Consider the following 27,952-nt stretch of genomic DNA (forward strand, 5'->3'; position numbering starts at 1 on the left):
GAAATTTCATATCATATTTTGGGTTTATTACTAAAAACAAAAATAATTTTGCTGGTTGATATTTAAATATAATGTGTCACAAATAGACACAACATACCTAGCTCACAAACATCAAGAAATGTCTAAAACGAAAATATTTAAAATCATAGCCTACCTGTTAGAACTATATTTCATCCCCTTCTTAGATCTCCCCACCAAATATATATTTTCCCCCATATTATATGCCGCTACCCTATTTGTTAACGCATCAATAGCATAAACAGGTGACTCCACCCCTTACTCTCAACATTGTGTCTGTTTAAAAAGGCGGTCTCTCGTTGAAGCCTGCGCCCTATAACGTCCTTCAGTGCAGGGATGTTTTATTCAGTTGTAGTTTATCAGTCTTTTAAGGTTTATCATTATTGAATCGTATTTTTCTTCTAGATTACGACAGTTTCAAAAACCGATGTTATGAATTATTACGGTGATTGTTTTGCGAACCAATCGGATGTAAGTTGTGTGAAATGTTTGTGTAAAAGGTAATTTTCTCGAGCCCGCTCGACGAATTAAAACACGCACAAACAAGTTTGATATCACCACTGTAATTTAATTAGCCATACTAGATCACAGCACATTTATTTTGTTAACATTAAATACGAGAATCAGATCACTGAATAATCAAAAAATAAAAATCATGTTCCATTCGTTCTGTTTACAGTTTCCTAAAGACATTAACATTATTCGCAATAATCAATATTAAATGATATAATAATAAATAATTTGACTTTAAAATATTTCAAAAAATTTAAATAATTAGTAATCAAATTTTACATTGAGAATGAGATTGTATTCTTGATAGATTTTAAAAAAGAAATCTGTTTTATCGATATTCATGACATTTGCTCTATATTGAAACATTAATACTTTTCATAGGTTATGTTTAATAGTTACATCATTTACACATATTTAACAATCTTCAGTGTATGTGTTATTTAACTAAGTATAAAGTATAATAATAAATATTTCGAATTCAAGATAAGTTAATAATCAAGGTCAGAAACAAAACGTGATATTGATACACTCAAAAAATTTAATTTTAGTCATGATATGCTCTAGAAATTTAAAATAAATAATTCCTTGTAGTAATGATAAGGTAAGAAAGATCAAAGATTAATAACGCACTTTGCCTAAACAACAAATGCATCATTAGCATTTCTTATGAAATTTAACTTATTAATTTGTTTCTTAAAATATATCTTTTTATAGTACGTTTTTATTCATTAAAATGCTTGTTTAAGCAGAAACATATATTTACACAATACTGAGTGTATTGTCAATGCTGTTAATACTAATTAAATTCCGTACCATTATTTTATGAAGAATTTAATTGTTAACAAAAGTTTACAGTTATATTTTGGTATTTCTCTTTAGCATATAATAAAGAAAATTTATTGACCAGTCTCATTGGATTTTATATATTTAATAAATAAAAAATAATATTAAAAAGGGTTATTTAATACGATCTCTAAAGTTTAAATCATGTTAAAATTAATGATTTAGTATAATTAATTTAAAGTATCACTGATATTTGTTATTATGACAGTAATTTTAAATTTTGAGGTTAGAATATTGAAAGATAAATGCCTGGTGCTGTCAAAAACTTGTCTTCAAGACGGCTCACGTCATTCTAAGCCGAGAAGTTCTTCAATTAACCCCGTCCTGTTCTTATTTGAAATTAAAAAAGCACCATGAGTAATTTTCGGTCGAAATGCGAAAACGAAAAGATCAAAATTGAGTATCACGACCCCACGGACACGGGACGGGTAGTTTCGCAGACGTTTTCACATCCTCAAGGGCGACCGTTGAAAGTGCAAAAGATTCTTAGTCATGTAGGTAGAATTGCGATCAAACGTGAATACAAGAACGACAAGGAACAAGAGGTTGCTGTGCTTAAGAAGGGTGATTAGTTCGGTGGAATTTAGAGTTTCGGTATTTATAGGTTATCCTGGTGAATGGTTCCTGGGATACCTCGAGCCGGATCCCGAATCTGGTCGCTGAGATGCGAAATGAACACCTGGACGACTTCAATTCACTACAGGGCCCTTTCAAAAACGGAGACATGATGGATTCGAGAGATTTGGTTAGTCCCAGTCCCAGGGGATCGGACAGTGGCATCGAATCTGATTGTGCCGACGGAAATTTGTCCTGGCTATTGAACTATAAGATTCAGGAACTACCTCCAGTACCCGGTAAGTACGTTACATATATATTGATATGTAGTTCTCAAAGTCGACCAATATAAATACACTTCTTTGGAATTATAAATTATTGGTTCTTTATAGTAGAAATTGAAAATATATCTAGTATTGTCTCGTCGTCGGTTCACTATTAATATTTAGTCGGTATTTAAACTATCGTCTATAAAATAAATTAGAAATTTCCAGAACATACCAGTTAAGACAATTGTTAACGGTATTCTACAGATTTTTTTACATAATCAACGTCACCTTTTCAAGGTTTTTTTTTTCATTCCGAAATTTCAGGGAATCCCAGATGGTAAATACAGAATCAATCTCAAGTAGATTTAATATTTTCTTTAACATTTATCAGTCTTAGTTTAAGTTTAAATTTTATTAATGTCTGCGAATATATAAAAGAAAAGAAATAGATTGTATTATCTTAAGGGATTCCATGATCGATTATATTTGAAATTTCCTGTAATAAAGTTAGCATTGTTTTGCTTATAACGATGATTCTCATGTATATGTAAATCTATGCTTTCATATATTTTGAGTTCTTTATGGAATTACAGGCAACGTTACTTTTTTAGATTAATATTAAATATTTTAAAAGAAAAACATTATTTACGAATGTTTTAAAAGATATATACTGTAAAAAATTTGGCTTATTTTTTATCATAATGATGATTATAGATAGCATATTCAATATTTTTAATATATTTACACGTTTTTTATTAAAAATTCTAAAAGAAACGTACTGGTACAGGTCATACAAATTCAAATACAACATTATTATACTGACCTTAAATATTTATAAATGGCGATCTCAACGTGGAATGTGAAAAATAATTTCCAACAGCTTTGTCTCAAATCTATAAATTGCAAATGTTTAATTAGGCTATCCTAATGATAGAAGAAATTAAGAAAATAAACAGAAATGATAAATCAAAGAGAAAAACTATATTATTTGTTAGAAATTGTCGAAATACATATAATAATACTATAATAGTTAAAATATTACTTTAATGGTTTCATGAATTCAAATAATTATTGGACAATAATGAATGGCTATTTGTTGCTAAATTCCCAGCTATAATTTTCATTAGTATTAGAATTTTAGAGTAGATCACATATTTTTCTTCATCGATTATAATCTAAAACAACCCAAATCTCATTTTTTTCGTTAATTAGCAATCCCTATAATTTTAGGCATTTACCTACAGGTTATAAGTTAATTGTTTAATTGTTGAAATATTTGGCGTCTAAGTATTGATCAAGTAGTTTCCTCATTGTTAAATTTTGCTCGTTGTCCGAGTTGATTTTTTCTTAGAAATCAAATCACTATATTCGTTTTTCATGATCAAACATAAGGTGCTTGTCTGTATCCTGATCATATTTTCCAGTTTAAAAAGGAGTTTATCGAGAAAATCTGTTTCAGTATATATTAAACGAAACCAAAATAGTTTTATCACTTTCTACGACTTTCTGTCATTTTTCTGGAAAGATGGCACCCAATCCATGCTATATCTGGTGAACGATACAGAACGTACCACTCGAACCGTGACAATGTATCCTCACCACTCTTTTAACATGAATTTGAACGTTGTTATGCAAAAGGAAGACTTTGTGCCTGTTGCCAATACGTTGTTCATTTTGTTCAATTGACATAGTTAAACAACTACAGTAACGATGTCTCTCGGTTTTAGCAGCTCCTAATACACTAGACATTGTTAATTCCATCATATGAACTTTTTACGCTTATTACGGATTATCATAATAGATCCAGTTCTCATCACCCATATGCTACAAAAACTTTTCTTTTTTTGCTGATAATCATTATTTTCCCGCGATATTCAATCCATTCAAAATGGTGTTCTTAGTCAATTCCTTTGATAGCCATATTGACTCTTGTCTGATGTTGCAGTAATCGTAGAAATCGTGGAAATAGTTTATTAAACGTTACAAAAAATATTTCGACCTGTCCTTACCCAATGAGTTTTGAAGTTCAAAATGTTTTCTTCTTTCAGATCGTTCTTTATCATTAACGCCAAAATCATCGTTTTTAAATCAAATTATTGAAACTTAAACTGACAATTGGGATATGACGGAGCGCCATCAAGTTTATAAATGTGTTCGCTGTCCTTCGGCTATATATTTCATTAAATTGAGCAACAAAAGCAATAATTCTCGAACAAGCAATTTTGAACGTTCCATTTCCAAAATGGAAAACTGTTATTTCTTGTGGATAAATGTTAAAATTATTGAATTTAACAGTTAGGTTAGATTTTTCAATAGTTTACATTATTAATACTTCACATTTTACCAATAGATGTCGCTGATCAAAATACATGTTAATATTTAGCAAAATAATATGTATTAAAATTGGCGTTTAATAAAACTTATATTACTGTAAATAAATTATTACGGGGAGATTGCAATAAATAATTTAAAATTATATTTTTTATCTACTAAAAAGTCTAATAAAATAATGAGTCCAATATATAAAATCGAAGGGTTGTTATACTTTATATTTTAAACGATTAACTTTTCTTCCAGATAGTGTATCAACAGAAAATGTGTTAAATGGCTCTAGCCGAATGGTGAACGGAATGCAACCAAAGCCGATAAACGAAATAGTGATAAGTGTGAGTAAATGGATATTTCCCCGTTTCGCTTTCGTTTAACGACAACTTGTATCACTACAGGAAGGATACAGAGCAGTCAATCAGAAGTGTAACGGACCAAAAAAGCCACCTTTTACTTACACGGAACTAATAGAGCACGCGTTGAGTGAGAAAGGAGAATTGACAGTGTCGGGAATCTACAATTGGATCACGTAAGTAGGCAGTGCCAGTTTATACCTAAAATATTGTCAATAACTATGTCAATAATACTTTTTTGTGTTTTTATTATGCTATTTTATTAAGTTAAAGCAGACTTTTGATAAACTGTAATAGTGGTACTAGTAATCAAATTACAGAAGAAGGCAGAAATTCGTAAATAACATTAATTTGAGTATATTATTTGGTATATTGATCTAATCTTATATATATTCACAATATAATTTTGTGATAGTTTATTCTAAATTAGACTATAGACTTTATTCAACGATCATTTTGATCCCCTAATTATTTGATGCAATTTGACAAATAATGTTCTTTGAAAATGTGTTTGATCAAATGATCTGAATATCCTAAATAATAAGAATAATAGCTTATTTTGATAAGCCTGATATTCAATGAGCTTTATAATACTAATAAAAGAACATGATAGAGTGATACTTAAAACTTTGCCTTTCAATATTTTCGTGAGCATATTTCTCTTGTTTGTAAGTATGGTACTTATCTATAAAGAAACTCTCAATGGTGTTAACATACTAACATTTAGTAATGTTTTATTAAATATAATCAACGTAACGTGAAACTTCCTGTTATGGTTTATATTCGGTGCTGGCATATATTATCTCTGACTTTTTCTCCGACAATACATCATTAAATTTGCTCAATTATACATTCATTGGATATCTGAAGTAACAGTTTTATTCCCTCAATATCCACAGCAACATTTTATAGCTATGAACATTCCACTTCGTTGTCGATATGGTTAGAGTCTTCTGACTCTAATAACCCATATTTTTTTGCTGTTGAGATTGGCATAGTATATCTACCTTTCTGGTAAGCAATTTTAATATTTATATTTTAATATTTAATATTTATTTAATATTTAAATGTTTTCGATAACATGTAAACGTCTAGAAACCGTTGAATAATCAGTCGCTAAGCTCACTGAAAGCTTTTTTAAGAGTTTGAGCTCGGTTTTAGTCCAATAAGTCTTGCAATTCGTTATTATTAAACTTTAATGGTTCTCCAGACTGTTTTCTTGACACTGGCATTACTATTTTTAAAAATATTTGATGGTCTTCTGAGTAATGCAATAACACTAAATTTATGTAAAGCAGAGTCTTTGAAATAATTTTTTTTTATTGAAATTTACGGGGACCAAACCATCGACATTAGTATGGATGATTAAAATTATTTTATGTTGATAACATGTACATATGATATATGTTAAATTATAGATTCACTTGGATATAACGTATAGCTGTGGAAGACATATTACCTCCAAAATTAAAATAAAGTGTTACACAAAAAGATCCTGTGACAATATTAACTCTTAACACATAAATAAACATACAAGAGCCATGGGGGTTATTGAAAGATAAAAAAAATAATTATATTTTATGATATTACTGGCACAAGCATCTAAAAATATTTAGAAATTCGTTCAATTATATATTCTTCCATTGAACTATGGTTGATAAAATAATAATAAATAAATAATAGTATCATATTCAGGCTATAAAAGTTATAATGCATGTTTTACAGGATCATAAGAACCAACAATGAAAACCATTAACTCAAATATTGAAACAAATACATTTGGAGGGTTATCCCTCCTCATCTTTCTTATTTTAGCACTTTTAATCTTTACTTTTTTCTCAGTTACTCAGCTTCTGGTTTCTGGTGAATTGAATTGATCTTCTGCTATAGATTCGATTCATTTTCGTTCTTTGTTTTAATTCTTCAAACAACAGTCGTCCTATATATTCATAATATATACCTAGATGGCTAGGAACTGTTTATGGGGCCACAACACCTGTCATTCATTCATCCGGAACCCCGCACACGACCTGATAATAGAGCGGCAATTATCGAAATTGTTTTATAGTCCTGACTGATTCGTTTCGATTTCACGGTAAACGGTCGTCGTATAAAAATGGGGTGGATACCTTGGGAAACGCCAACAGCTTTTATTTCGTGTTCATCGATCAAAACTCGTCGACTGTCCATTATCTATAAACAAACGGTGGAACATTATGCTAAAAGGTATTCCCAGAAAATATCGGTTGTTAATTTTTATTAAAGAGTTTAAGCAGTTTCACAGATTAGAGGTCTCTTTCTTCAGTCAATGTTTCTTCATCGCTATCACTAATCCTTTGTAAATTTAACTTCATACTAGCTAGACCTGGATTATTCATTAATTCTTATTTAGTAGTTGGTTTTTAATTATCAAGGAACACGTTCACAGGACATTGAACATTCAGTCCTTTATCCTAATGTATGTTTTTAAAACTAATTGTAATATACTGACTTCTTATTATATCGATAATATATCGAGAATAATAGATAAAAGAAATGTTTAAGTCTTCTAGTGTTAAGGATTGTGGAGACGAGCCTCCCTTGTAATATGCTTTAATTTCCTATGATGATAATTATAATTAAAATTTATCTATGGTTCTGATTAAAAAGTATTTCTGTGAAAGTACAGGATTTTTTAACGGTTGAATATTTTTGTACTGGTCGGTAGAGAAGTTTTATTTGTAATGATTATCAATAGCAGTAGACTTCATATCAATAGCCAAGCACTGGCAAGTCAACCTTTTGAATACTGGAGCTAAACTTTTTGCTAAAAGGAGTAATTTTGGAAACAGTCATCCTCTCCCGACAGGAATAATTATTTGGGTCTCCTGAGAATATAATCTGTATATGTTCTCTATATATAATATATCTGTATCTCTTTAAATAATGTTTAAAATATTTATTAATTGTCTACTGTCTAACTCCTCCTAAACAGTTGGACCGATTTTAATGAAATTTTTTCTTTATGTTTATGTGGATTTGAGAACGGTTTATAGTCACAATTAGACTCAGTAGGTGACTGCGATAATGTACCAGGAATGTTTTTAAAATATTTTTATTTCAACTGGCAAATATCTGTCGAAGTGATATTTTCATAGTAACTCCCTATGTTTTCGACAGATCAAGCTATTCATCCGAACACATTATACAGTATGTATCAATTTACTGTAATATATTGAATAATAAAAATAACACTGCAAACATATGGTAATATTTTTAAATATTGTCATCAGTTTGTTTCCGAGTATTTTTAGTTATATCAGCAAAATTTCTTCTACATCCTTGTTAATTTTAGCTTTAAAAGTTTCTTATATTAATTTGTAGCGTATTTATTAAAATAAGATACCTCTTCTTCGTGGACAAATAGAACATAGTGCAGAAATAATTCGAAACTGTGACGCCGAAATAGACTATTCGTCACATGCACAAGTCGACATCAGTCACATGAAAAAAATGTAAACATTGTCATGCATTTAAATACGGTCTTTGTTTACTTTTACCACCAATACCATCGAAAGCACTACTAGCTGAAAACGTTATTATTAATTCAATTTTTGCTTCCAAATGGCATCATTTGAAACAACAAAAATCGTTCCGCATATATGTAATTTTGAATCAACATTTATTATTTAGGATTGTAGGATCAAATTGGTTTTCTATTTTCTTTATATAGTTTATTATAACGAGGATGCACTGTCTATCGAGAACATCACATTGGGAAGATGGAGAAGAAAGACATTGTGACAACTTTGGAGACGTTTTTGCGACAGCATAAACAACTAGCCCTATTCTATATATATTCCATACCGAACAGACGCTGTTCTGACCCAACAATAGATTTTTGTTTGGATGGATAGTTTGGATATATATGTCTGTAGTTTTTTTCCAGTTATTGTGCTAAAGAGCATGTTATTTACAACGGGTCCTTAAAGTACCTCTATGCATGCGCGTGCTTTTTTGATACAAAAAGGTGTCAGTCTGGTGGAGCCAGGTCTGGAGAGTATAACTGATGCAATAAAACTTCCCACTCAAGTTGTTTTACAAGTTGTTGAGTGGTTTTGCTGCAAAATCACCAATTTTGAGCGTATTTTGGACATTTTTAAATCAATGTACAGTTCAAGTTAGTTATTTATTGTCGGTAGCAATCAGCATTAACTGCTTTTCTCGGTTTCAATAGTTTATAATACACACCAATCTGGTTCCATCAAACACAGAGCTTGTGACAGAAGCAGTTTGGGCTTGCAGTTGAAGGGCTGACTTTACCAGGTGATTTTAACCGTGATTTTTTATTGGGATTTTCGAAACAAACCGATTTTTTGTATACGATTTTAATTGCCTGTCTTTGTCTAATTTTAAATTTCTGTTCGGTCTTCATCCAATGAATCCTGCAGTTCAGTATCTTGAAATATTTTCGACCTACCAATTCTTTGTCTTGAAGCTTGAAATCACCACATCTCCATTGTCGAAACGATGTTGCACATGTTATAGTAACAACTGTAACAGCAAACGATTACTTTCAGCGATTTTTTTCTTTTGATAAAACAAGAAAAGTAATGTGTTCCGTTTCATTGTCGGGTTTCACAAAACTCAACATTTTCAAAAAATTATAAATCTATAAGGCGGTTGTTTTGGCGAAACAGAACTTGTGTAGATTTGAGATTAATGTCAGTGAAATAAAATAAGATATACATTAAATCATAATATTGCATACTTATGGCTAATGAATAAAGTTCATAAAGTAATTACCAATATACTAAGTATACTATATATATATACCTACTGCTGCGACAAAACGAACAAGTGAAGAATGATGACGATAGTATTTAGTGGACTGATCGCGTGCAAATCGGTACCTGTCTCCAAGTTAATCCGACAGGGAGAGAAAGTTTTACGGAAACTTGGAAAGGGTCTTAAAATGGAAGGACTGAAAAACTTCATAATAGAACGGAAATATCAGTCCGAAACGACGCAAGAAAAGTCAAGTGCAACTCTAGGCTGGTATAGTGCTACCAGCTTTGCATATGAAAGTGTGAGTGAAAGTTAATGGAAGCGTGTCAAAATAGTAAAATACCATAAAACTAAATTTGGAGTTATTTCTACAGTTGATGAACAATATTTCGACTATTATAAATTTGCTGCAGAAATAAAATTATTATTCGATTTTTTCTTCATTGCTCATAAATGTGAATAAGATTGTTATGTTTCTATGTTATTAAAAACAACCTTTTCTTTAATAAATACGAAAATATTACATACCAGTGTTACAAGAAATATTGAACCATGTTTACTTTTTGATTACTGATAATTTATGACGTCAGATTTAATGAAATTTTAAAATGGATAATAACGATATTGAGACTCAGATGAGGGTTACGTGGAGAAAATTTTATAATCACCTGAAATGGCCCCTGTCTATTATTAGTATTTCAGATAAATACCATTTGATTTGGTAGAACAATACGTTACCATATCCTGACAATGGCTCGACTCTTAGCTAACATTAAAAGTGGTGTCAAATAAAGTGTGGTTCGTTCACAAAAATGTGGAAAAAATTAACACTATGTTTTACGACCTTTTTATGCAGACCATTAAATAAGTCGCGCTTCTTAGTAGTCCTGCAATTATATGGTCTTTTCCACAAAATGTTTTATCTATAACGCCTAAATATATTCATTTATCCAATTACTTCACTGTCATCACTCGCATTTAACTGACTGACAATTACATCGGGATATTCGACACTCTGTCGAAATTCTTAACACTAAAACTTTGAATTATGTTTGTTATGGGTTCTAGAGGGATATAAATTATGTATTTTTTTTGTATTACAATATGATACTCAATTTGTTATATCTAATTGGATAAAATATCAGAATCAGGATCTCTACCCCCATATCTCTCAACATCTATCACTAATATTTGACCACGTCTTCAGATTTATTGATATAACTCGGACCATGTTTAACGAAATTAGTTCGTAGCGTGATAATTTTGTTAAAACCTCCTCTATTAATGCATTTATTGCAAAATTCAATAGGTTTATTTAATTAGTAGATTACGAAAATACGTATTTTAAGATAGTAATACACTTTCTGTTTTCTAGTATATTGAAAATATTAAGCTACTTACAACTATATTTTCAATATAAGAGATGATTTTCAATTTTTAATAATTCCTCAAATGTATCAATCTTTTCAATAATGAATTTAAAAACCAACATTATATACATTTTAAAAGCTGTTAGTTGATATTGTCCCAGAGGCCAAATAAGAATACATACATCAATATGAAATCTGAATGCAATTTTTTTTTATTAATTACATTTTACATTAGATAACAGGTAAATTGAAAAGTCCGCTGCCTACCATAGTAAAACACATTTTTTTAGCAAAATTAGTTTTTATTCGACATAATTCACTTCAAGGGTGATACACTGATTATAGCGACCCTCCAACTTTTCGATACCATTATTATAGTACGATTTATCCTTTGCTTCAAAATAGGCCTCAGTTTCGGCGATCACCGGTTCATTCGACGAAAATTTCTTCCCAGTGAGCATTCTCTTGAGATCTGAGAACAGAAAATAGTCACTAGGGGCCAGATCTGGAGAGCACGGTGGATGAGGAAGCAAGTCGAAGCCCAATTCATGGATTTTTGCTATCGTTTTCACTGACTTGTGACACAGTGCATTGTACTGGTGAAGAAACACGTTTTTGTCTTCAAATGCGGCCGTTTTTTGGCGATTTCGTCCTACAAATGGTCCAATAACGTTATGTAATGGTCGCTGTTGATGGTCCTTCCTTTTTTAAGGTAGTCAATGAAAATTATTCAATGCGCATCCCAAAATACAGACGCCATAACCATGTCCGCCGACTGTTGCGTTTTCCCATATAATGTATTATCATTTTGTGTTTTTTTATGTTTTCGTAGATAACAATCTCTTTTGGGCGTCCACTGCGTTCACTATCTTCGGTGCTCATACCACCACGTCTAAACTTAGCATACCAATCCTTGATTGTTAATTCCCCTGGGGCAGTGTCCGGAAACTCGGCATCAAGCCAAATTTTTGCTTCAACTATATTTTTGTCCCTTCAAAAAGCAATATTTTATCAACACGTGAAATACCTTTTTACCCATTTTTTCACAACAACAAAAGTTGATTCACTGAAAATGCTATAATTCACAAACTAATGATCCGATAGCTTTCAAATTTATACACGCACCTTTAGAGGGTTAGGGCTAACTAAAAAACATATGGATTTAATTATAGTAGCGCCATCTATGTGTCAGGCCGGGGACTCTTTAAGTTTACTGTTGTGTTTAACACAATCTTAATTTACAAATTAATTTATTACTACTGTTCTATTGTACTTACATTCACATTCAAGCAAAGTGAGAATTATTCGGAATTAATACATCAGTATGTATTTCTCAAATTAAAATAAAATTTAACTAATTCTTTCATTATAACACTTAACACTCATACAAGTCCGTATGGTTTGGTTCGCTTTAATCTTCTGATTTTCTGTGTTGTTCAGTAGCTATATTGCCTCCACCTTGCAGTGATTTAGTAGCCTTATTTCAGGTTTTAATGCGAAATCCTGAATAACTTCGTTAATCCTTTTGATTTTGAGGTTATCCTGCTGATCCTCTTTGGTTATGTAGCTGTAAGCATTGGTAAATACCAAATCGTAAAGCTTTGTTTTGGTAACTAGTTGAATTACTAGTTGATTTGATGTTTTAGTGTATCTTCATAGATCCAAATTAGCTTTATGTTTGACTGATAATAAATCTACAATGAAAATTAATTTTTTTAACTTTCTTTTTGTCGTGTCATCCTGATGTTATTCTCCTCGCATTGCAAGTGTCTTCTATTAATTAGAGGGTTTAACATATTCGTAATGTGATCTTCTCAGCTAGTTAGCTGGTGTTAAATTGCAATAAGACATAAAACCGGATCATACAGACAGTATCATTTTTTGCACCGGATTGATCAAAGAATACAAGACTTTACAAATGTCTTAATATGATCCTTCAAGCCAAATATAGATTGTCTGTAACATTGTACTTCTAGCCGAATAGTAGAGTGAACCAATACAATGCAATTTAGGAATCATGAAAAATAGGAAACTTCTTTGATCACGGTTTACATAAACGTTCTTTTTTATCAATCTAATGTGTATATACAAAGCAAAATGATACAAAATGTTCACCAAACGAATGGATAGAAAGAAATAACTAAAGGTGATGTATTAAAAAGGTCACATTGCTTTTATGACAGATTTTTTACCTTTTTATTAAAGAATAATAAAATAGATCGTTAAAAAATTATCTTAAAAAGCGCGTTCTTTAGATATTCGTGTTATCCTATTAATCTAGCGATCCGCTAACGCTGCCTTATGTTTAACTTTCGGCTTAACCCCCGGTATTAGTCGGCGGTAAAAGGGTAAATTTGTTCAGATTAGAGCAGTAATAGTAGGGGGTTCTTTGAAGACCGTCGATACATGGTGCCTGGCACGGCGCCCGCCTTTATTCACTGTCATATCTGTTCGAACTCAGAGTTTACGAACTTTGGCCCCTGTTTTTTTTAACAAGTAAAGTTTTTACGAGGAACTGGAATTATATAGTAATTTTCATTATTACTATCTTTCTCCCTCTCTCTTTCTAATTATTTATCTTCTGTCTACGTATATTAACTTTTATCAAAGTATTGTCTCTGTCTAGTAACATTTTTTTAATATTTCTGGAAGCTTTTGATTCCACGTCGTAAAAATGACTCAGGCTAGAGCTACAATGACAATGGCAACGGGTAATGTCCGGAAATAGAGCGGATAAGTTAGTGATCCCATTTTAAACGCCTCCATTGAGGTGTATGGCAGTATTCTCTCTCATTCTGCGCATATTAATCCACAAAGATATATTTAGGTTTTAAACGTATACTTATGGACAGAAAATACCTAAATTACAGACACAAAACAATAAAATTTAAGATAAGATTGGTAAGATTAAAATAGATGTGAGAATTACAAAATGCTGAAGATTAGACTAGTAAAATGTTTAACTTATGATCACTGTGTCATCACTCTCATTTAACTGACTGGCAAGTACATCGGGATATTCGACACTCTCTCGAAATTTTTATACTAAAACTTTGTATTATATTCGTTATGGGTTCTAAAGGAATATAAGTTCTGTTTTTTTTTGTATTACAATATGATACTTGCTCAATTTGTTATATCTAGTAGGATAAAATATCAGGATCAGATATCTATCCTCATATCTCTCAACATCTATCACTAATATTTGACCACGCCTTCAGATTTATTGAGTACCGCTGGTTAAATAAATTTTAAAAAATTCAATAACTCAGACCACGTTTAACGAAATTAGTTCGTAGCCTGATAATTTTGTTAAAACCTCCTCTATTAATGCACTTATTGCAAAATTCAATTTGCAAGGTTTCTTTAATTAGTAGATTAAGAAAATACATATTTTAAGATAGTAACACACTTTCTCTTTTCTAGTGTATTGAAGATTAGACTAGTAAAATTTTTAACTTATGATAAGTTTAGATGAAATACCAGGTGAGAATCTATACCTCTGAACTTGAAATAGCTTACTGAACTGACGAAAATCTATCACCTGCAATTTGTCTATATAATAACTTAAATCTAGATGTATATCTAAGAGGGTCCATTGACCCTATCTTAGTCTCTGCTATAATAATGTTTATGCATTAACACGATTGTTTTTCTATTAATTGTACCTTACAACACTACACACGATCAAATGGTTTGGTTTTTTTGAATCTGTGTCCTGTTCTGATGTTGTCCTAAAATTGTATTCACAAGAAAATTGGAGTTTGTGCTCATGTCTCCTTGTAATTGTCTTGATTCTATAAGTGATAATCAGTATTTGATGGTCTCGATGTAAGTAATCGGTCCTGTAGTATCTGGCTGCAGCCACAATACTTCAATAATATAAGACATTAACAATAATAACAATAATCAAGACTTTGTTCTGGAAAACTTATGTTGTATTTGTATTACTTTTCGTGGAACATCCCCATAATTGAATTTCATATATCCATATAGATTTCAACATTTGCTCGTATAATATCAGTTTATTATGTCCTTTCCGAGATACTTAGTGTTATTGCTATATGGAATGATATTATTGATTGTGCGGTCTCATTATACGTGAAGTACACATTCACAGATTTACATGCATTAATTTTAATTTTCTAGGTTTGGATCCAATTATTTATATTGCCCTTTACCTGTTGTAATTTTCGTGTGACTTCTTCGCTATAGTCTCCGACAGCAATAATAGCAGTGTCATCTGCATATATGATGTTTCTTATTTATGGCATATCACATGTGTAGAATAGGCAAATAATTGGCCCCAATACAATTCTTTTTGTTGCTTCAACTTCTTTTATTCTAGAGTAATGAACAATTATGCGGTTATGAACAAGACCGTTTCGCCATATTTTATGGAATCAAGTTGATGGGTTTTATAATTCCTTTTCTTGATAGTTTTTGCAGCAATTGTTCGGTTCAGTCATAGCTTGGAGATTTCTTGTAAGCCTTGATGACATGATTTTTTTACGCTTTGCCAATGACTTGCTTTATTCCTTGTGCTGTTCTTGATGATACTCTTCTTTGTATATTCACGGTTAAAATACTTAGTTGAAGCAAAAACTTGGCTTGATGCCGGACACTGCCCCAGGAATGGTTGATTCGTCAAGGATTGGTTTGCTATGTTTAGACGTGGTGAAATAAGCACCGAAGACGGTGAACGCAGTGGAAACCCAAAAGAGGTTGTTACGAATATTTGGATATGGGAAAGCTCTGTGCAAAATGGTTGCCGTGCGAGCGCACTTTTGACCAAAAACAACGACGAATTGTTGATTAGTAGCAGTGTTTGAAGATGATCACGCGTAATAAACCCGAGTTTTTACGTCGATATGTGACAATGGATGAAACATGGCTCCATCATTTCACTCTGAAGTCCAATCGACAGTCATCCGAGTGGACTGCACATAATGAACCCCTTTCCAAAGCGTAGGAAAATGCAACAGTCGGCTGGCAAGGTTGTAGCGTCTGTATTTTGGGATGCGCATGGAGTAATTTTCATCGACTACCTTGAAAAAGGAAGTACCATCAACAGCGACTATTACATAGCGTTATTGGACCGTTTGAACGCCGAAAGACTAAATCGCCGAAAAACGGCCGCATTTGAAGAACAAAAAGTGCTGCTTCACCAAGACAATGCACCGTGTCACAAGTCAATGAAAACGATGGCAAAAATTCAGGAATGCTTCGAATTGCTTCCTCTTCCACCGTATTCTCCAGATCTGGCCCCCAGCGACTATTTCCTGTTTTCGGATCTCAAAAGAATGCTCGCTGGGAAGAAATTTTCGTCGAGTGAAGGAGTGATCGCCGAAACTGGGGCCTATTTTGAAGCAAAGGACAAATCGGACTACAAAAATGGTATTGAAAAGTTGGAGGGTTGCTATAATCAGTTTATCACCCTTGAAGGGAATTATGTTGAAAAAAAGAAACTAATTTTACCAAAACAATGTGTTACTATGGTAGGCGAGTAGTTACTATGGGGGACTTTTCAATTGACCTGTTATATGATTTCTTGTCAATCCTACTAAAGGCGCAGCAAATCTTTCTCGACTAATACTCTTTGATCACGAACATTTCCTCTTGATGTTATCGTAAGTTTTCACTTTTCGCTTTAGAAGTTGGTCGATTTTGTTGCGATTCAGCAACGACTCACAGATGAAAATTCAGCCCACCAGGTTTTTTCTGGCATAGGGTTCAAAACTGTTTTTTATGCAATCTTTAACATAGTTCCTAGGTAATACCTACAGTGTATTACATCTTTGATGACTAAAAATGCCTGAAATAAAATCGACTATTTTGATTAGCTGTTCTATTTCCATTTTTATTTGAATTTCATTTCATACACTATTCACATTTTCAGCAATAAAATCGGTATTGCTCGAGATGCGTTTATAAAAGCCAAAAAATATTAATTCATTTTTGCTAGACCTAATATTGTTCTGTAAAATCATGTTGTTTATTTTCTTTTGGTATAACAATTGTTCTCCTTTCAATTAAATGTAACAATTAAAATGTTAACGATGGTGGTTCCATAATGATATCCTTTGGTTCAAACATACAGACCATATCCGCTTGACCAGTTGATCAAGTGTACTCAAAATTTGTTTTAGTCATTGGTCTTATGTGCGATATTTAATTTTTTTTGCAACTATGACTACAGCAAACCGATTTTGTATTTTTGCAAGAGAATTAAATGAAGTAATGTTTGCCTTCTGTTATTATCCACTATTATGAAAAATGTACTCCTTATTGAATAATATTGTTCAACCAATGATTTTTTATTATGTCAAATCTATTTCATTGAATAACAAGCCATAAGAAAATCCTTTTTTATCTCAAAAATTTAACACTTAAAAAATTAGACCCAATAATACACTAATGTGTCAATTCCATACCACCATTCCTTAGTATTTGTTTTAATTCAGGGTCATGGTGATGGATCCACATCAAAATGCTACTATGAAAGTTATTCTAATGCGTTTTATTCCACTGCTAGAGAATGTGAAACGCTTCAACCAACGATTATTTCTTATATTGCCAAAAGTCTTTTATTAAACGTCTCTAATTAGTATTAGATAAATCTTTAAAACCGTATCCTGTATTTTTGCTACGATTTTTAGCCTTCATTTAAAAGGTCTTCAAGACCTTTCTGCGCTATTGATAATCATAAATATGTTAGGATACTACACATTCAACTACGCTTGAAATTTTTGGATCATATTTTTCTTTACAATTCCAAAATCTATCGAACAACCCATTATACATCAAAATGCTACTATGAAAGTTATTCTAATGCGTTTTATTCCACTGCTAGAGAATGTGAAACGCTTCAACCAACGATTATTTCTTATATTGCCAAAAGTCTTCTATTAAACGTCTCTAATTAGTATTAGTTAAACCTTTAAAGCCGTATCCTGTATTTTTGCTACGATTTTTGGCTTTCATTTAAATGGTCTTCAAGACCTTTCTGCACTATTAATAATCATGAATTTGTTGGAATACTACACATTCAACTACACTTAAAACTTTTGGATCATATTTTTCTTTACAATTCCAAAATCTATCGAACAACCCATTATACATTAAAATGCTACTATGAAAGTTATTCTAATGCGCTTTATTCCACTGCTAGAGAATGTGAAACGCTTCAACCAACGATTATTTCTTATATTGCCAAAAGTCTTCTATTAAACGTCTCTAATTAGTATTAGTTAAACCTTTAAAGCCGTATCCTGTATTTTTGCTACGATTTTTGGCTTTCATTTAAAAGGTCTTCAAGACCTTTCTGCACTATTAATAATCATGAATTTGTTAGGATACTACACATTCAATTACACTTAAAATTTTTGGATCATATTTTTCTTTACAATTCCAAAATCTATCGAACAACCCATTATACATCAAAATGCTACTATGAAAGTTATTCTAATGCGCTTTATTCCACTGCTAGAGAATGTGAAACGCTTCAACCGAACAACCCATTATACTACCCTTACAGTATTAGTTTTTCCTTTGCAACACCAATATTGATTCAACTTTTGGAGAAATTCCATACCAGTTGATCCAAGAAAATTATTACTGAATAATAAAGTTTAAACCTTATGGAAGAAGCATAAAAGTTTACTTGTTTTTTCGTCACTGTCATTATAGTAACAATAAAGTTTAAATCAAACAACCCAGTCAGTTAAAAATGGCAAAAACAATGATAAATGTCAACAGCATATCAAGGGAGGCTAAGAATCTCAATACCACCTGAGTCCTCTTATAACAAATCTGAAATTAAACTTGATATAATTCTCAGTTGGGTCAAGCTCGTCCAAACCAAACTCTTGGATCCACTATTAATACAAATTAATAGTCTTTAACAATGAACGAGAAAAGCATGGTGCAAATAAAAATTATAAATTACCCTTTAAATAAATTATAATTATTTAAATTACTTTTTAATACTGAAACAGGCAATTGTTTTACTGAGGCCAACTTTACAGAGTATTACACATTAATATATTTTAGTATATGTAATATATATGTTCTTTAAAGTTACTATGTATGAGTTAAACGAAGTTATATCATGTCAGCTGTTTGAATATTGAACAGGAAGTGAATTAAATCAAAGATGATTTGCTATCCACCTGGAGTCGCCCTTTTCGAATAACGATTAGCATTAATAAATGGGCGACACCCTTGAATGATTTTGAATTATTACAAGGGGCGTTGTTGTCGTTCAGTTGTCCGTTCACAACATTACTAGGTGGAATTAAAATCATATAGTGTCACAAGGAAATTATCAAAAAAAAAAGATGCATCGGCCGGGAATCGAACCCGGGCCGCCCGCGTGGCAGGCGAGCATTCTACCACTGAACCACCGATGCTACATAAAAATGTTATTATAAAATCTATAATAACCGTTATAATTTATAAATATCTTATATACAAATATATATTTCAGAGAACACTTTCCTTTTTATAAAGCCAACGATGATCGATGGAAGAATTCAGTACGCCATAACCTGTCGATTAATCCACATTTTCGAAAAGGAGGCAAAGCAGTTCATGGAGCTGGTCATCTATGGACCATAGCTCAGAAAGATGAGAGCAAAACATGGCAAATGGTACGTAATAACTTAGCTATCAAATATAACAGAATACTTTAGCAACACCTAAGAAACTTATTAAAATATTGTCCTATACTATTATATAGAAACAAAGAATTAATGATTTCATCCGAATATCGCAAAAGAACTGTAAGCCAGAAGAAGATGCCTTCGACAAGGAACTCCAGGCAGCAACTGAAAGTATCCTAGGAGAAATTCAAAGTCAAAACGTACGTATTAAATTTAATTCCAAAATCATATCATATATTACATTATCGTACAGTCCGATGGAACCAATGTCCAGATGCAGGTACCTAATCAGTCCAACGAAGAAATTCAAGTGGAATTCATTAATCTTCCTGATGGAACCACTGGCTTAGAAGGTCCCTATTAAATCCATTAATATTCGTTATACATTAACTAACAATTGATTATTTCAGACTTTTTAGCTCCTCCTGTATCCAAACAAGAATTAGTCAACGAATGTGGATTGGGTAGTGATTTTTTTATCACAGACATCAACCCTAATCACTTGGGGTTAAGTTTGGCCGAAGCTGAAGTTTCAGAGGAAGGAATTTATGACGAAATATCACTGGAATATTATGGATTAAAGGAATAGGAATAAGCCTTTAAGTCCGTGAAGATTGAATGGTTTTTTTGCCTGTCATTATACATTTAGATATATCTAATCAAATATAAGTCGTTTTAAAAAGGATTATTAAATAAGTGAAAATATGTTTCTTATTTTTGTTTTGTCTTTGGACACGAGTATATGAAGAAGGACGGGTTTACTGCACTTTTATTCCGTTCCTATGTTATCAAACATTTTGTGTCTCAAACTGTACTATAGAGTATTAAAGAAAGGCCTTACTGTACATATTTTGAAAGTTTATATACAATTGGATTTAATATTTTTCTATTAATCAAATAAAATAATAAGTTCATTTGTAATTAGATTCCAGATAATAATAATATTGTAGTATTAATAAAAATAAAATCGTAAATAAAAGTGTTTAATTTGACTAGTGTTTGAAATCGAAAAATTAGACTTTTAAATATTGCGTGGCAAAAGTTGATATTTTTTTTTATTATTATCAAAAATTTTTGATTTCCTTATTATTATTGTTTCATTGCAATAAACTTTAATAGTTTTAACATTTTTAATTACAAACATGTATAATTATTGATTCTGATAATACTATATCACAGTCACCTATGATTTTATGACATTAAAAATATATAAAGCTGTCATCTGATAATCTTAAGCATTTAAATATCTCTGCTTTCAATCATATTTACATTTTGTATAACTAATTGATATTAAATTAGTAAAATCACCTAAAATTTTATCTTAAATATGATATAAATATTCACCAAATAATGTTTCAGTGTTTCTTGCAAAATTAGATGATTAATAAATTAATTTAAATTATGGCCTATGATATAATAGAACATATTGTGTTGTGTGAATATAGTGTTATAAAATAATTTTTTACTGCAAAACTGGTAAGTTTTTTTAGAAATTTTGATTTATAAGTATCTTCATAAATCTATCACGGTTGCTATGTCTATTTAAGAAATAAGGTAGCAATATTAAAACAGTTAATTTGATTACTTTTTGAAATAATTATCATATTATGCAAAGTTGTATAAAAAATACAACTCATGTTAAAATTGAATCACAACTTAGTCAATATTTTCATATAAGATATATTATATGTAATTTAAACTTTATAACAGTTATATGTGGTATGTAGTAATATATGATTTTGAAATACAGATAATTACCATATATATCATCATAAACATCGATAATCGTTTTCAACTTATTCAGATATGTACAATCAGGAATCGATGAAAATAAAATACCTTTTGATTAACACAATACCTCTACTGACGTTCATAAAAGAGAAAATTATATTGTTTTCCAAATAGAGATGTATTCTTCTTTATCCGCGTGTATTGTGAGTTATATTAGAGGCTCTAATAAATCTCTTTGAAATGTCGAATACAAATAAAACAAAATTACTATTTTTATGATAATTTTTTATAATTTCAATACAAATTATAAACATGATTTTAAAATACTGTACAACATACAGAGCAAAAGATGCATTAAATTTTATACCTTTGATATGGCATTTCATAGATATGAATCATAAATTCATATTATTATAGCACACTTTTCTTTAGAAGATATAGAAATATGTTTTTATTTTATTTTGCGTTTTGTTTTCTCCCGACCGAATTCGGTGCAAATCCATCGAATGTACGGATAATAAAATAATTAATCACATTTTTACAATGTAAAATTTGAGAGTATCGATGGGTTTAACCGAAGCGTCGAAGAAAAGCAGGGTCGAAAAATTAGCGGCCATCTTCTTTGATTTAATAGAAAACGTAGTTATATGTACAATTCTATATAATTTTTACACTGACACAATTGTTTCTTTTTTGTCAATAAAATAGATTTTCTTCTTTAATATTAATTATTGTTCATGAAGAGTCCCATTTAATTTTGATACAATTTTTTAACAAATTATATATCTCTTTGTTTCTTTGTCTAAAAATACCTTCACAGAAGATATGACCTGTGTCAGAGAACAAGGATAGTTGAATTTCTACATTACAAATACCCTAAAATGTTAAAAAATAAAGAAGCTACCGAATTTAAATAATTTCTTTCTTTCAGTAATAAGAGATCAAAAATCATTGCCACCTGTATTATTTCAAAAAAAATAAACGATTGGTTCTAGTACAGATACTTTTATGATTGCACAATATTTTTGCTATTGTTGATGACATTTGGTATGCTTTTTATATACAGTCATCTTTTAAGAATGTATTAATGTATTAGTTTAAAATTTCTTATGTGGGTTGTATTTATGGATTTACGCTCCAACCAAATGTCATCAATTGTATAATCAATTTTCATCCTATTTCAATAAAAAAATATTAATCTCAAATACAGACTGGAGCTGAGAATTCGCCAATCAGGAAGCAAATATTAAATTACTATTGAAAAGAAATAAAAATACTGGGTATTTTTATTATATTTTCTTCCAATCTCATTATAAACTCTATAATCGCGTTTTTGTTTTTTTATACATATAAAATGTTAAAAATTATCATCACAAAGAGCAAACCCTTAATCTACAGTTTTAAACCTAAATAAATTCTTTGCCTTAGTTTAAAGACAATTAAAGACTGGCAATTTGATTTCCTAGTGGGTGTATACAAAACAATAACAAATAAATTTAGTCTATGTAAATCAAATTACTAGTCCCTTATTGTAAAAAAAATATATTGCAATTATTATTAAGCAGACATAGAAAAAAGGGAAATAACTTATGTCATTTTTTCTTCAGTAATCAGTACTTCCTAGGACAATAAGGAAAAAAATAAATATAATAAAATTAAACTACTGTAAAAGTAACTGAAATTTCTGCTTTCTTTATCATTAAGTACCAGAAAAATAATTTTGTTCAAACAAGTTAAAGTTTGCAAATCAGACATGGAGATGAAAATGATTGTGCATATGCATTTAAAACAATTAGAACTCTTTTTCATGGTAGGAAAAAATAAAAACTATTATAATAAAAAAAAACAAAAAATATAAATATTTTAAATTAATGTGGGCGAGAAAAAATATACTACCTCTATGTAGTACTGTTTATTGCACATTGTTTTTAAAAAATAATTGCAATTTGCAACCATCCTGAACATGCCAACTATGGGTAAGAAACTGGTTTACAGCAAAAGGGATATGTCAAGTTAAATATGGATTTGGTGCCTGACAATCTAAGGAATATGTGATTTAATCACTTTGTTATGGGTACAGGTACTGATCATTTAAAATGTGATATGTACAGTAATGAAGTCATGTTCAGAACAAACTTAAAAAGTACTTTTACTTTACTAGGCGTGTATAGCTTTTTCTCTCGCTCAACTAATAAAATAATAAACTGTATTTCAACCAGCGTTAACCTAGGGCAACAGAACTTTAAAAGTTTGAAAAATTTTACAAGACAGAACCAAGAACACAATAACCTCTATATCGGTTAGTGCTCGGCAAAAAATGGCAAAAATTTCCGTTTTTCATACACAACTCTTTATTTTAGCTACTGTTAAAAGTAACTGATTAATACTAGTATTGTGGATGTGTAGGCACTGAAGTGAAGGGATAACTGTATTATCCCACGGTCGGGCTAGTCTTTCACCAGTCTGTAGATGTGGTGTTGGGCTCCATGTTCTGATGTTGATACTTCGAACACATAGGCAGTACATAGTAGCGTTTCTTGCGTATCTCTATTGCTCACCACCTGCAATATTAATATATCAACAATATATCGATAATATATTATCTAATACTGAATTAGACCAATGAATGTCAATATCATTTTAATATGATCAATGTATATTGATTGAAAATGATTTTAAAATTAAGAAATAATTTACTTATAAGCAAACATTATTTATACAGTTTATATGTTTCACAGGTTTATCTAAAATTTTAATTTATGATAAGATAATAATCAGAACTTAAGATAATCATTTTATCATAACTCTGATATATTTTATGATCAATATTATTTGTAATGATTTTGGATTAATAATATACATTTATATTCATAATTATAAAAATATTCTCTCTTTGGTTGAATATTAGACAGTCTTAAGATACTTTTAAATATATTTTATTATTTGATATAATATTTCTAAACAATTTGAATGCTCGTTGGAATAATTCACCGCATTTCATTCAGTCATTTCAAGTCAGAGGGAGTAAAAAGGGTGGGTATTGCAACAATTTATTGATTTTCGGGATGTTTCAAATGCATGAGAAATGTGTAATTTTAGTGAAAAATTTCTTTTTTCTCTCGCAAACGAGACGTGTTTAAAGAAAATGTTTACATTTAATTGGTCTTTACTTGGAGATTTTTTTTGCCAGTTTGGATATAAACCTCAATCGCAATAACTTGTACAAGCAGCTTTTTGGTCGATATTTGGGCTATAAATCTTTTAAGAATGAAATGCTAAGATTTTCTAATCAAGAATGAAAAACATTGACATATTAATATAACTCTTATGAAACCGATTTTAGGTAACCAGATCAGAATTAATTTAATATTAAGGTTTTATTATTGGAATTTACTTTCTGTGAATATTGATTCTGATAACTTATTTATTTATTTCTAAATACACAAGCACTGAAAGTAGAAATACCTGAAGTATAGTGAAGTTTTCGAGAACGCTATTCATCATGTACTTTTCTGGTAGGTGTTTAAGTTTATGGATGAAGTTTATCATGTATTCACACATGGGACTTCGGTGTATTCTGTAGACGAACCGTCCGTTTTCATACCGCGCATACTCCGTCTCTACTTTTTCCACCACTTGTTTGCCAAACGAGCACACTTTGGTCGAACACGTAATGGTCATATTTTCACTACTTTCGTATCTGTAAAGGAAATAAAATTAGTACAAGCTTCACCGATCTATTTATGTTATACTCACGAACTGGTCACCCCATAGAAAGCACCAGCTTCGTCCTGAATATTGGAATTAAGATCCGCCCAGAACTTGACCAAGAAGAAGGCGTTTTGGGGTCCTTTGTCGTATAGCTCTTTCAAACCGCCTTTCTTCTCTGGAAATTTGTCATATATTTGTCGAACATCTACTGGTTCGAGTAAGGGATCTGTGTAAGAAAGAGCTGGTCCTCCTATGTGTACAAAAAGGTGCTTTTGATACTGAAACATTATTTATATCTTAAAGATGTTCCTCGGGTTGATGTCCAGGTAGTACTTACTGCTTCCTCTCTACTCTGGGATTCCATAAAAGCTGAAAATTCAACCAGTCTGAGTTTATGTGTAGCTATGGCTCTGCCTTCCCAAACTGGGGGTGGCGCTGCCTGCAACGGTCCCACTTCACCTGCTGATACAGCAGTAGCTGGTTTCGCTCCTGGATAAGCTGCCTGAGCGAATGGTTTAACGCTAAAACGGAAACGATTGATATTACAATCGGAAACGAAAAATTGTAAGATTTACTTACTCTTGAGACGTTCCTGGTTGTATGCCTGGCTGCCAAAATTGCTGAAAAATACGAATTCAAAATGAATAAGTGCGTTCGGAGTTGTCTATAGTAATTTTGATTTGTGTCAACTGGTTTGTCTCGCCACAACAACAACAAAACTAAGCATGTCGTCTAATAATGTTTTAATCGATCGATGCAACACACAGCAAGTAAGCGATATTTTATTTTCCAACAAAAGAAATAATATGTTAGTCAGCTGAGCGAATCAAAATGCGATATAATGTAAGCAAATGTCGGTAACAACTCCATTATAGGACACCAAATATACTTGGAAGTCTGTATATCAAGAGGCTAACGTTGCTGGGAAGTGCGGATTATGTCCCAAATATATTTGCCGCCCGAAATGCGCTCGCGAACGGAGGAGATGCTCTATAGTTCAGCGATAAATCTAAAAGAATCAACCTAGAAGCACAACACTCTGAAAATATGAAGAGACGAACTTCTGGAATGTGTTTTAAAATACAGAACACCAATTTGACAGTGTAAGTTTTCACAATAATTAGATTACAGCCACTTGAATGATGTTTGAAATGAGCCAAATACGTTAAACACCTTAACTTGTAACATACCATAATATTTTCATAATAAATAGATTTCAGTCACTTGAATGTTGAAATAATTTAACTTATAACATTTAATCCTGGTATTTAGATAAGTTTTGTGTCAAGAACAGTCGTAGTGGCAGTTGTCTAATCTAAAGAAATAGGGCTTCATTTACCCTGGCAATATTTTAGCAATTTACCGGGTAACTATATAACTATATATTACCGGTATAACTTGTTATGTGAATTTTGTAAATGTAATACAATGTACAAAATTTTGTATGGTATAGTTTGTAAATTATAATGACCATTTAATAACTTTTTCACAGAAGTCACTTAACAACAGTCACTGTCCCTTTTTAACAATAGAAATCAAGTAGTGATAAATATTAAGAGTTTAAAAAAGAAATGGAATAATAAGAGAAAAGTTAGTTCTAATAGTATAGGGCCAGACTAAACATAATCAACATTTGGCATTTTGAATTTCCCGCGTAGTAGCTTTAAAAGCAGCATGGAAGTTGAGGCTGTCATCTTTTAATAAACTACTGTGAAATTTTGAGCAAGGTATGCCATTTAAATTGCGTTTCACAGCCATTAAGAGCAGGATTTTCATGTGGCGATTAAGAATTATTTTTTGTGCAAAAAACATAATTGAATTAAAGAAGAGGTTTGACAAATACTATGGACTCTGGACCATCAATTTAAGTGGTTAAGAAGTGGTTTACTGAATTCCGTTGTGGTTGCACCAACACAAACGGCGCCAAATGTTCAGGTCGCCCTAAAAAGGTCGTCACGCCATAAATTGTTGATAAATCCATGAACTGATATTGGATAATCGGAGAATGAAAGTAACTTCAACTGTGTGACGTTTTCAAAGTAGGACTTGATGATGTTCAGCTGCAATCCATCAAACAAGTCAAAAATGTTGTTTATGTATGTTTCAACAGTGTATTCTATTTCATTCATATAGATAATCTTAAAAGGGGCAAAACAAAACAAACTAGTGAAGAAAAGTGTTGTTCTATCAAGACAAAGGATGGGGTAGTCACTATCGTAATAATCCATCAATTGGACTACAAACTGCTAGCGCATTCGGCATATTCTCCAGATTTAGCTCCCAACGAGCCTGAACAAATGGCTTGTTGATGCTGGGTGGTAAGAGACTTGGGTGAAACAAATACCTATTTTGAAGACCTTGAAAAAAACTATTTTTCGGAATGAATAAAATAATTGTAAAAACGTTGGGATAAATATATTAAGTTAAAAAGAAAAATTATTAGTTATGTAAAAGAACACTGTCTACTTCATATTTGGAAATTATCTTTCTCTTAATAAGCCTAAATATGAATTCATCACGTTAGTTCAAATGGATTATTGTCGAAATAAATAGAACTGGGAAAATTTAAATTTCAAACGGTTTAACTAATTTTTTCGTACTTGATTAATTTTTTCATGATTTAAGAATATGAAAGCATCAATCATATAATATGGATAGCAAAGTTTAGCACATCAAAAAGAGAAATTTAATAGTTATAAAAACAACATGGTGATGTGTCTATTGTAAATTAGATGCAAAATGGCATCATAAGAATATCATATAAAACTGCAATGAAATCTCGTGATGTACAGTGACAATACTATTAAGGTAAGACTGAGTGATAGAGCATT

At 31.1% G+C, this 27,952-nt stretch overlaps 2 protein-coding genes and 1 non-coding gene across 9 annotated transcripts in view; 1 reads left to right on the plus strand and 2 right to left on the minus strand.

Annotated features, from left to right (window-relative positions):
* Positions 1-372: 372 nt before the first annotated feature.
* Positions 373-20,384, plus strand: LOC143190352 (uncharacterized). 3 transcript variants are annotated; one of them, XM_076394596.1, is made up of 8 exons: positions 373-489; positions 1,979-2,228; positions 4,776-4,864; positions 4,925-5,055; positions 19,505-19,667; positions 19,757-19,879; positions 19,933-20,032; positions 20,090-20,384. In XM_076394596.1, the coding sequence occupies exons 1-8, from the start codon at positions 451-453 to the stop codon at positions 20,266-20,268; spliced, it is 1,074 nt and encodes a 357-aa protein (XP_076250711.1). In that variant the 5' UTR covers positions 373-450; the 3' UTR covers positions 20,269-20,384. The 3 variants fall into 3 exon arrangements, with proteins under 3 accessions (XP_076250711.1, XP_076250720.1, XP_076250702.1); XM_076394605.1 differs by having other exon boundaries at positions 406-518; XM_076394587.1 differs by lacking the exon at positions 373-489 and adding an exon at positions 1,637-1,919.
* On the minus strand, positions 19,357-19,427 carry TRNAG-GCC (transfer RNA glycine (anticodon GCC)). Its single transcript has one exon. It is a non-coding gene; the product is annotated as a tRNA-Gly (tRNA).
* A 1,296-nt stretch (positions 20,385-21,680) lies between the features above and the next one.
* Positions 21,681-27,952, minus strand: part of scalloped (TEA domain transcription factor 1 homolog scalloped) — a 249,560-nt gene continuing 243,288 nt past the window's right edge. For all 5 annotated transcript variants that reach the window (XM_076394556.1, XM_076394563.1, XM_076394571.1 and 2 more), the window contains 5 exons: positions 25,701-25,741; positions 25,459-25,642; positions 25,167-25,399; positions 24,876-25,110; positions 21,681-23,971 (listed from right to left, as the gene is read on the minus strand). In XM_076394556.1, coding sequence (XP_076250671.1) covers positions 23,858-23,971; positions 24,876-25,110; positions 25,167-25,399; positions 25,459-25,642; positions 25,701-25,741 — 807 coding nt within the window. In that variant the 3' untranslated portion in view covers positions 21,681-23,857. The remainder of the gene's footprint in view (positions 23,972-24,875; positions 25,111-25,166; positions 25,400-25,458; positions 25,643-25,700; positions 25,742-27,952) is intronic.

Source organism: Rhynchophorus ferrugineus, unplaced genomic scaffold (genome assembly GCF_030347505.1).
Source record: "Rhynchophorus ferrugineus isolate W39M unplaced genomic scaffold, kcgeb_rfMv2 rfM1, whole genome shotgun sequence".
In the NCBI taxonomy this organism is placed as follows: Eukaryota; Metazoa; Arthropoda; class Insecta; order Coleoptera; family Curculionidae; genus Rhynchophorus; species Rhynchophorus ferrugineus.

Bases quoted from the DNA above. Each gene is read 5' to 3' on its own strand.
- LOC143190352 (XM_076394587.1), top strand. From the start codon at position 1,728: ATGAGTAATTTTCGGTCGAAATGCGAAAACGAAAAGATCAAAATTGAG. The intron at 1,920-1,978 runs GTTGCTGTGCTT...CGGTATTTATAG, and splicing joins AGAACGACAAGGAACAAGAG to GTTATCCTGGTGAATGGTTC. The intron at 4,865-4,924 runs GTGAGTAAATGG...GTATCACTACAG, and splicing joins TAAACGAAATAGTGATAAGT to GAAGGATACAGAGCAGTCAA.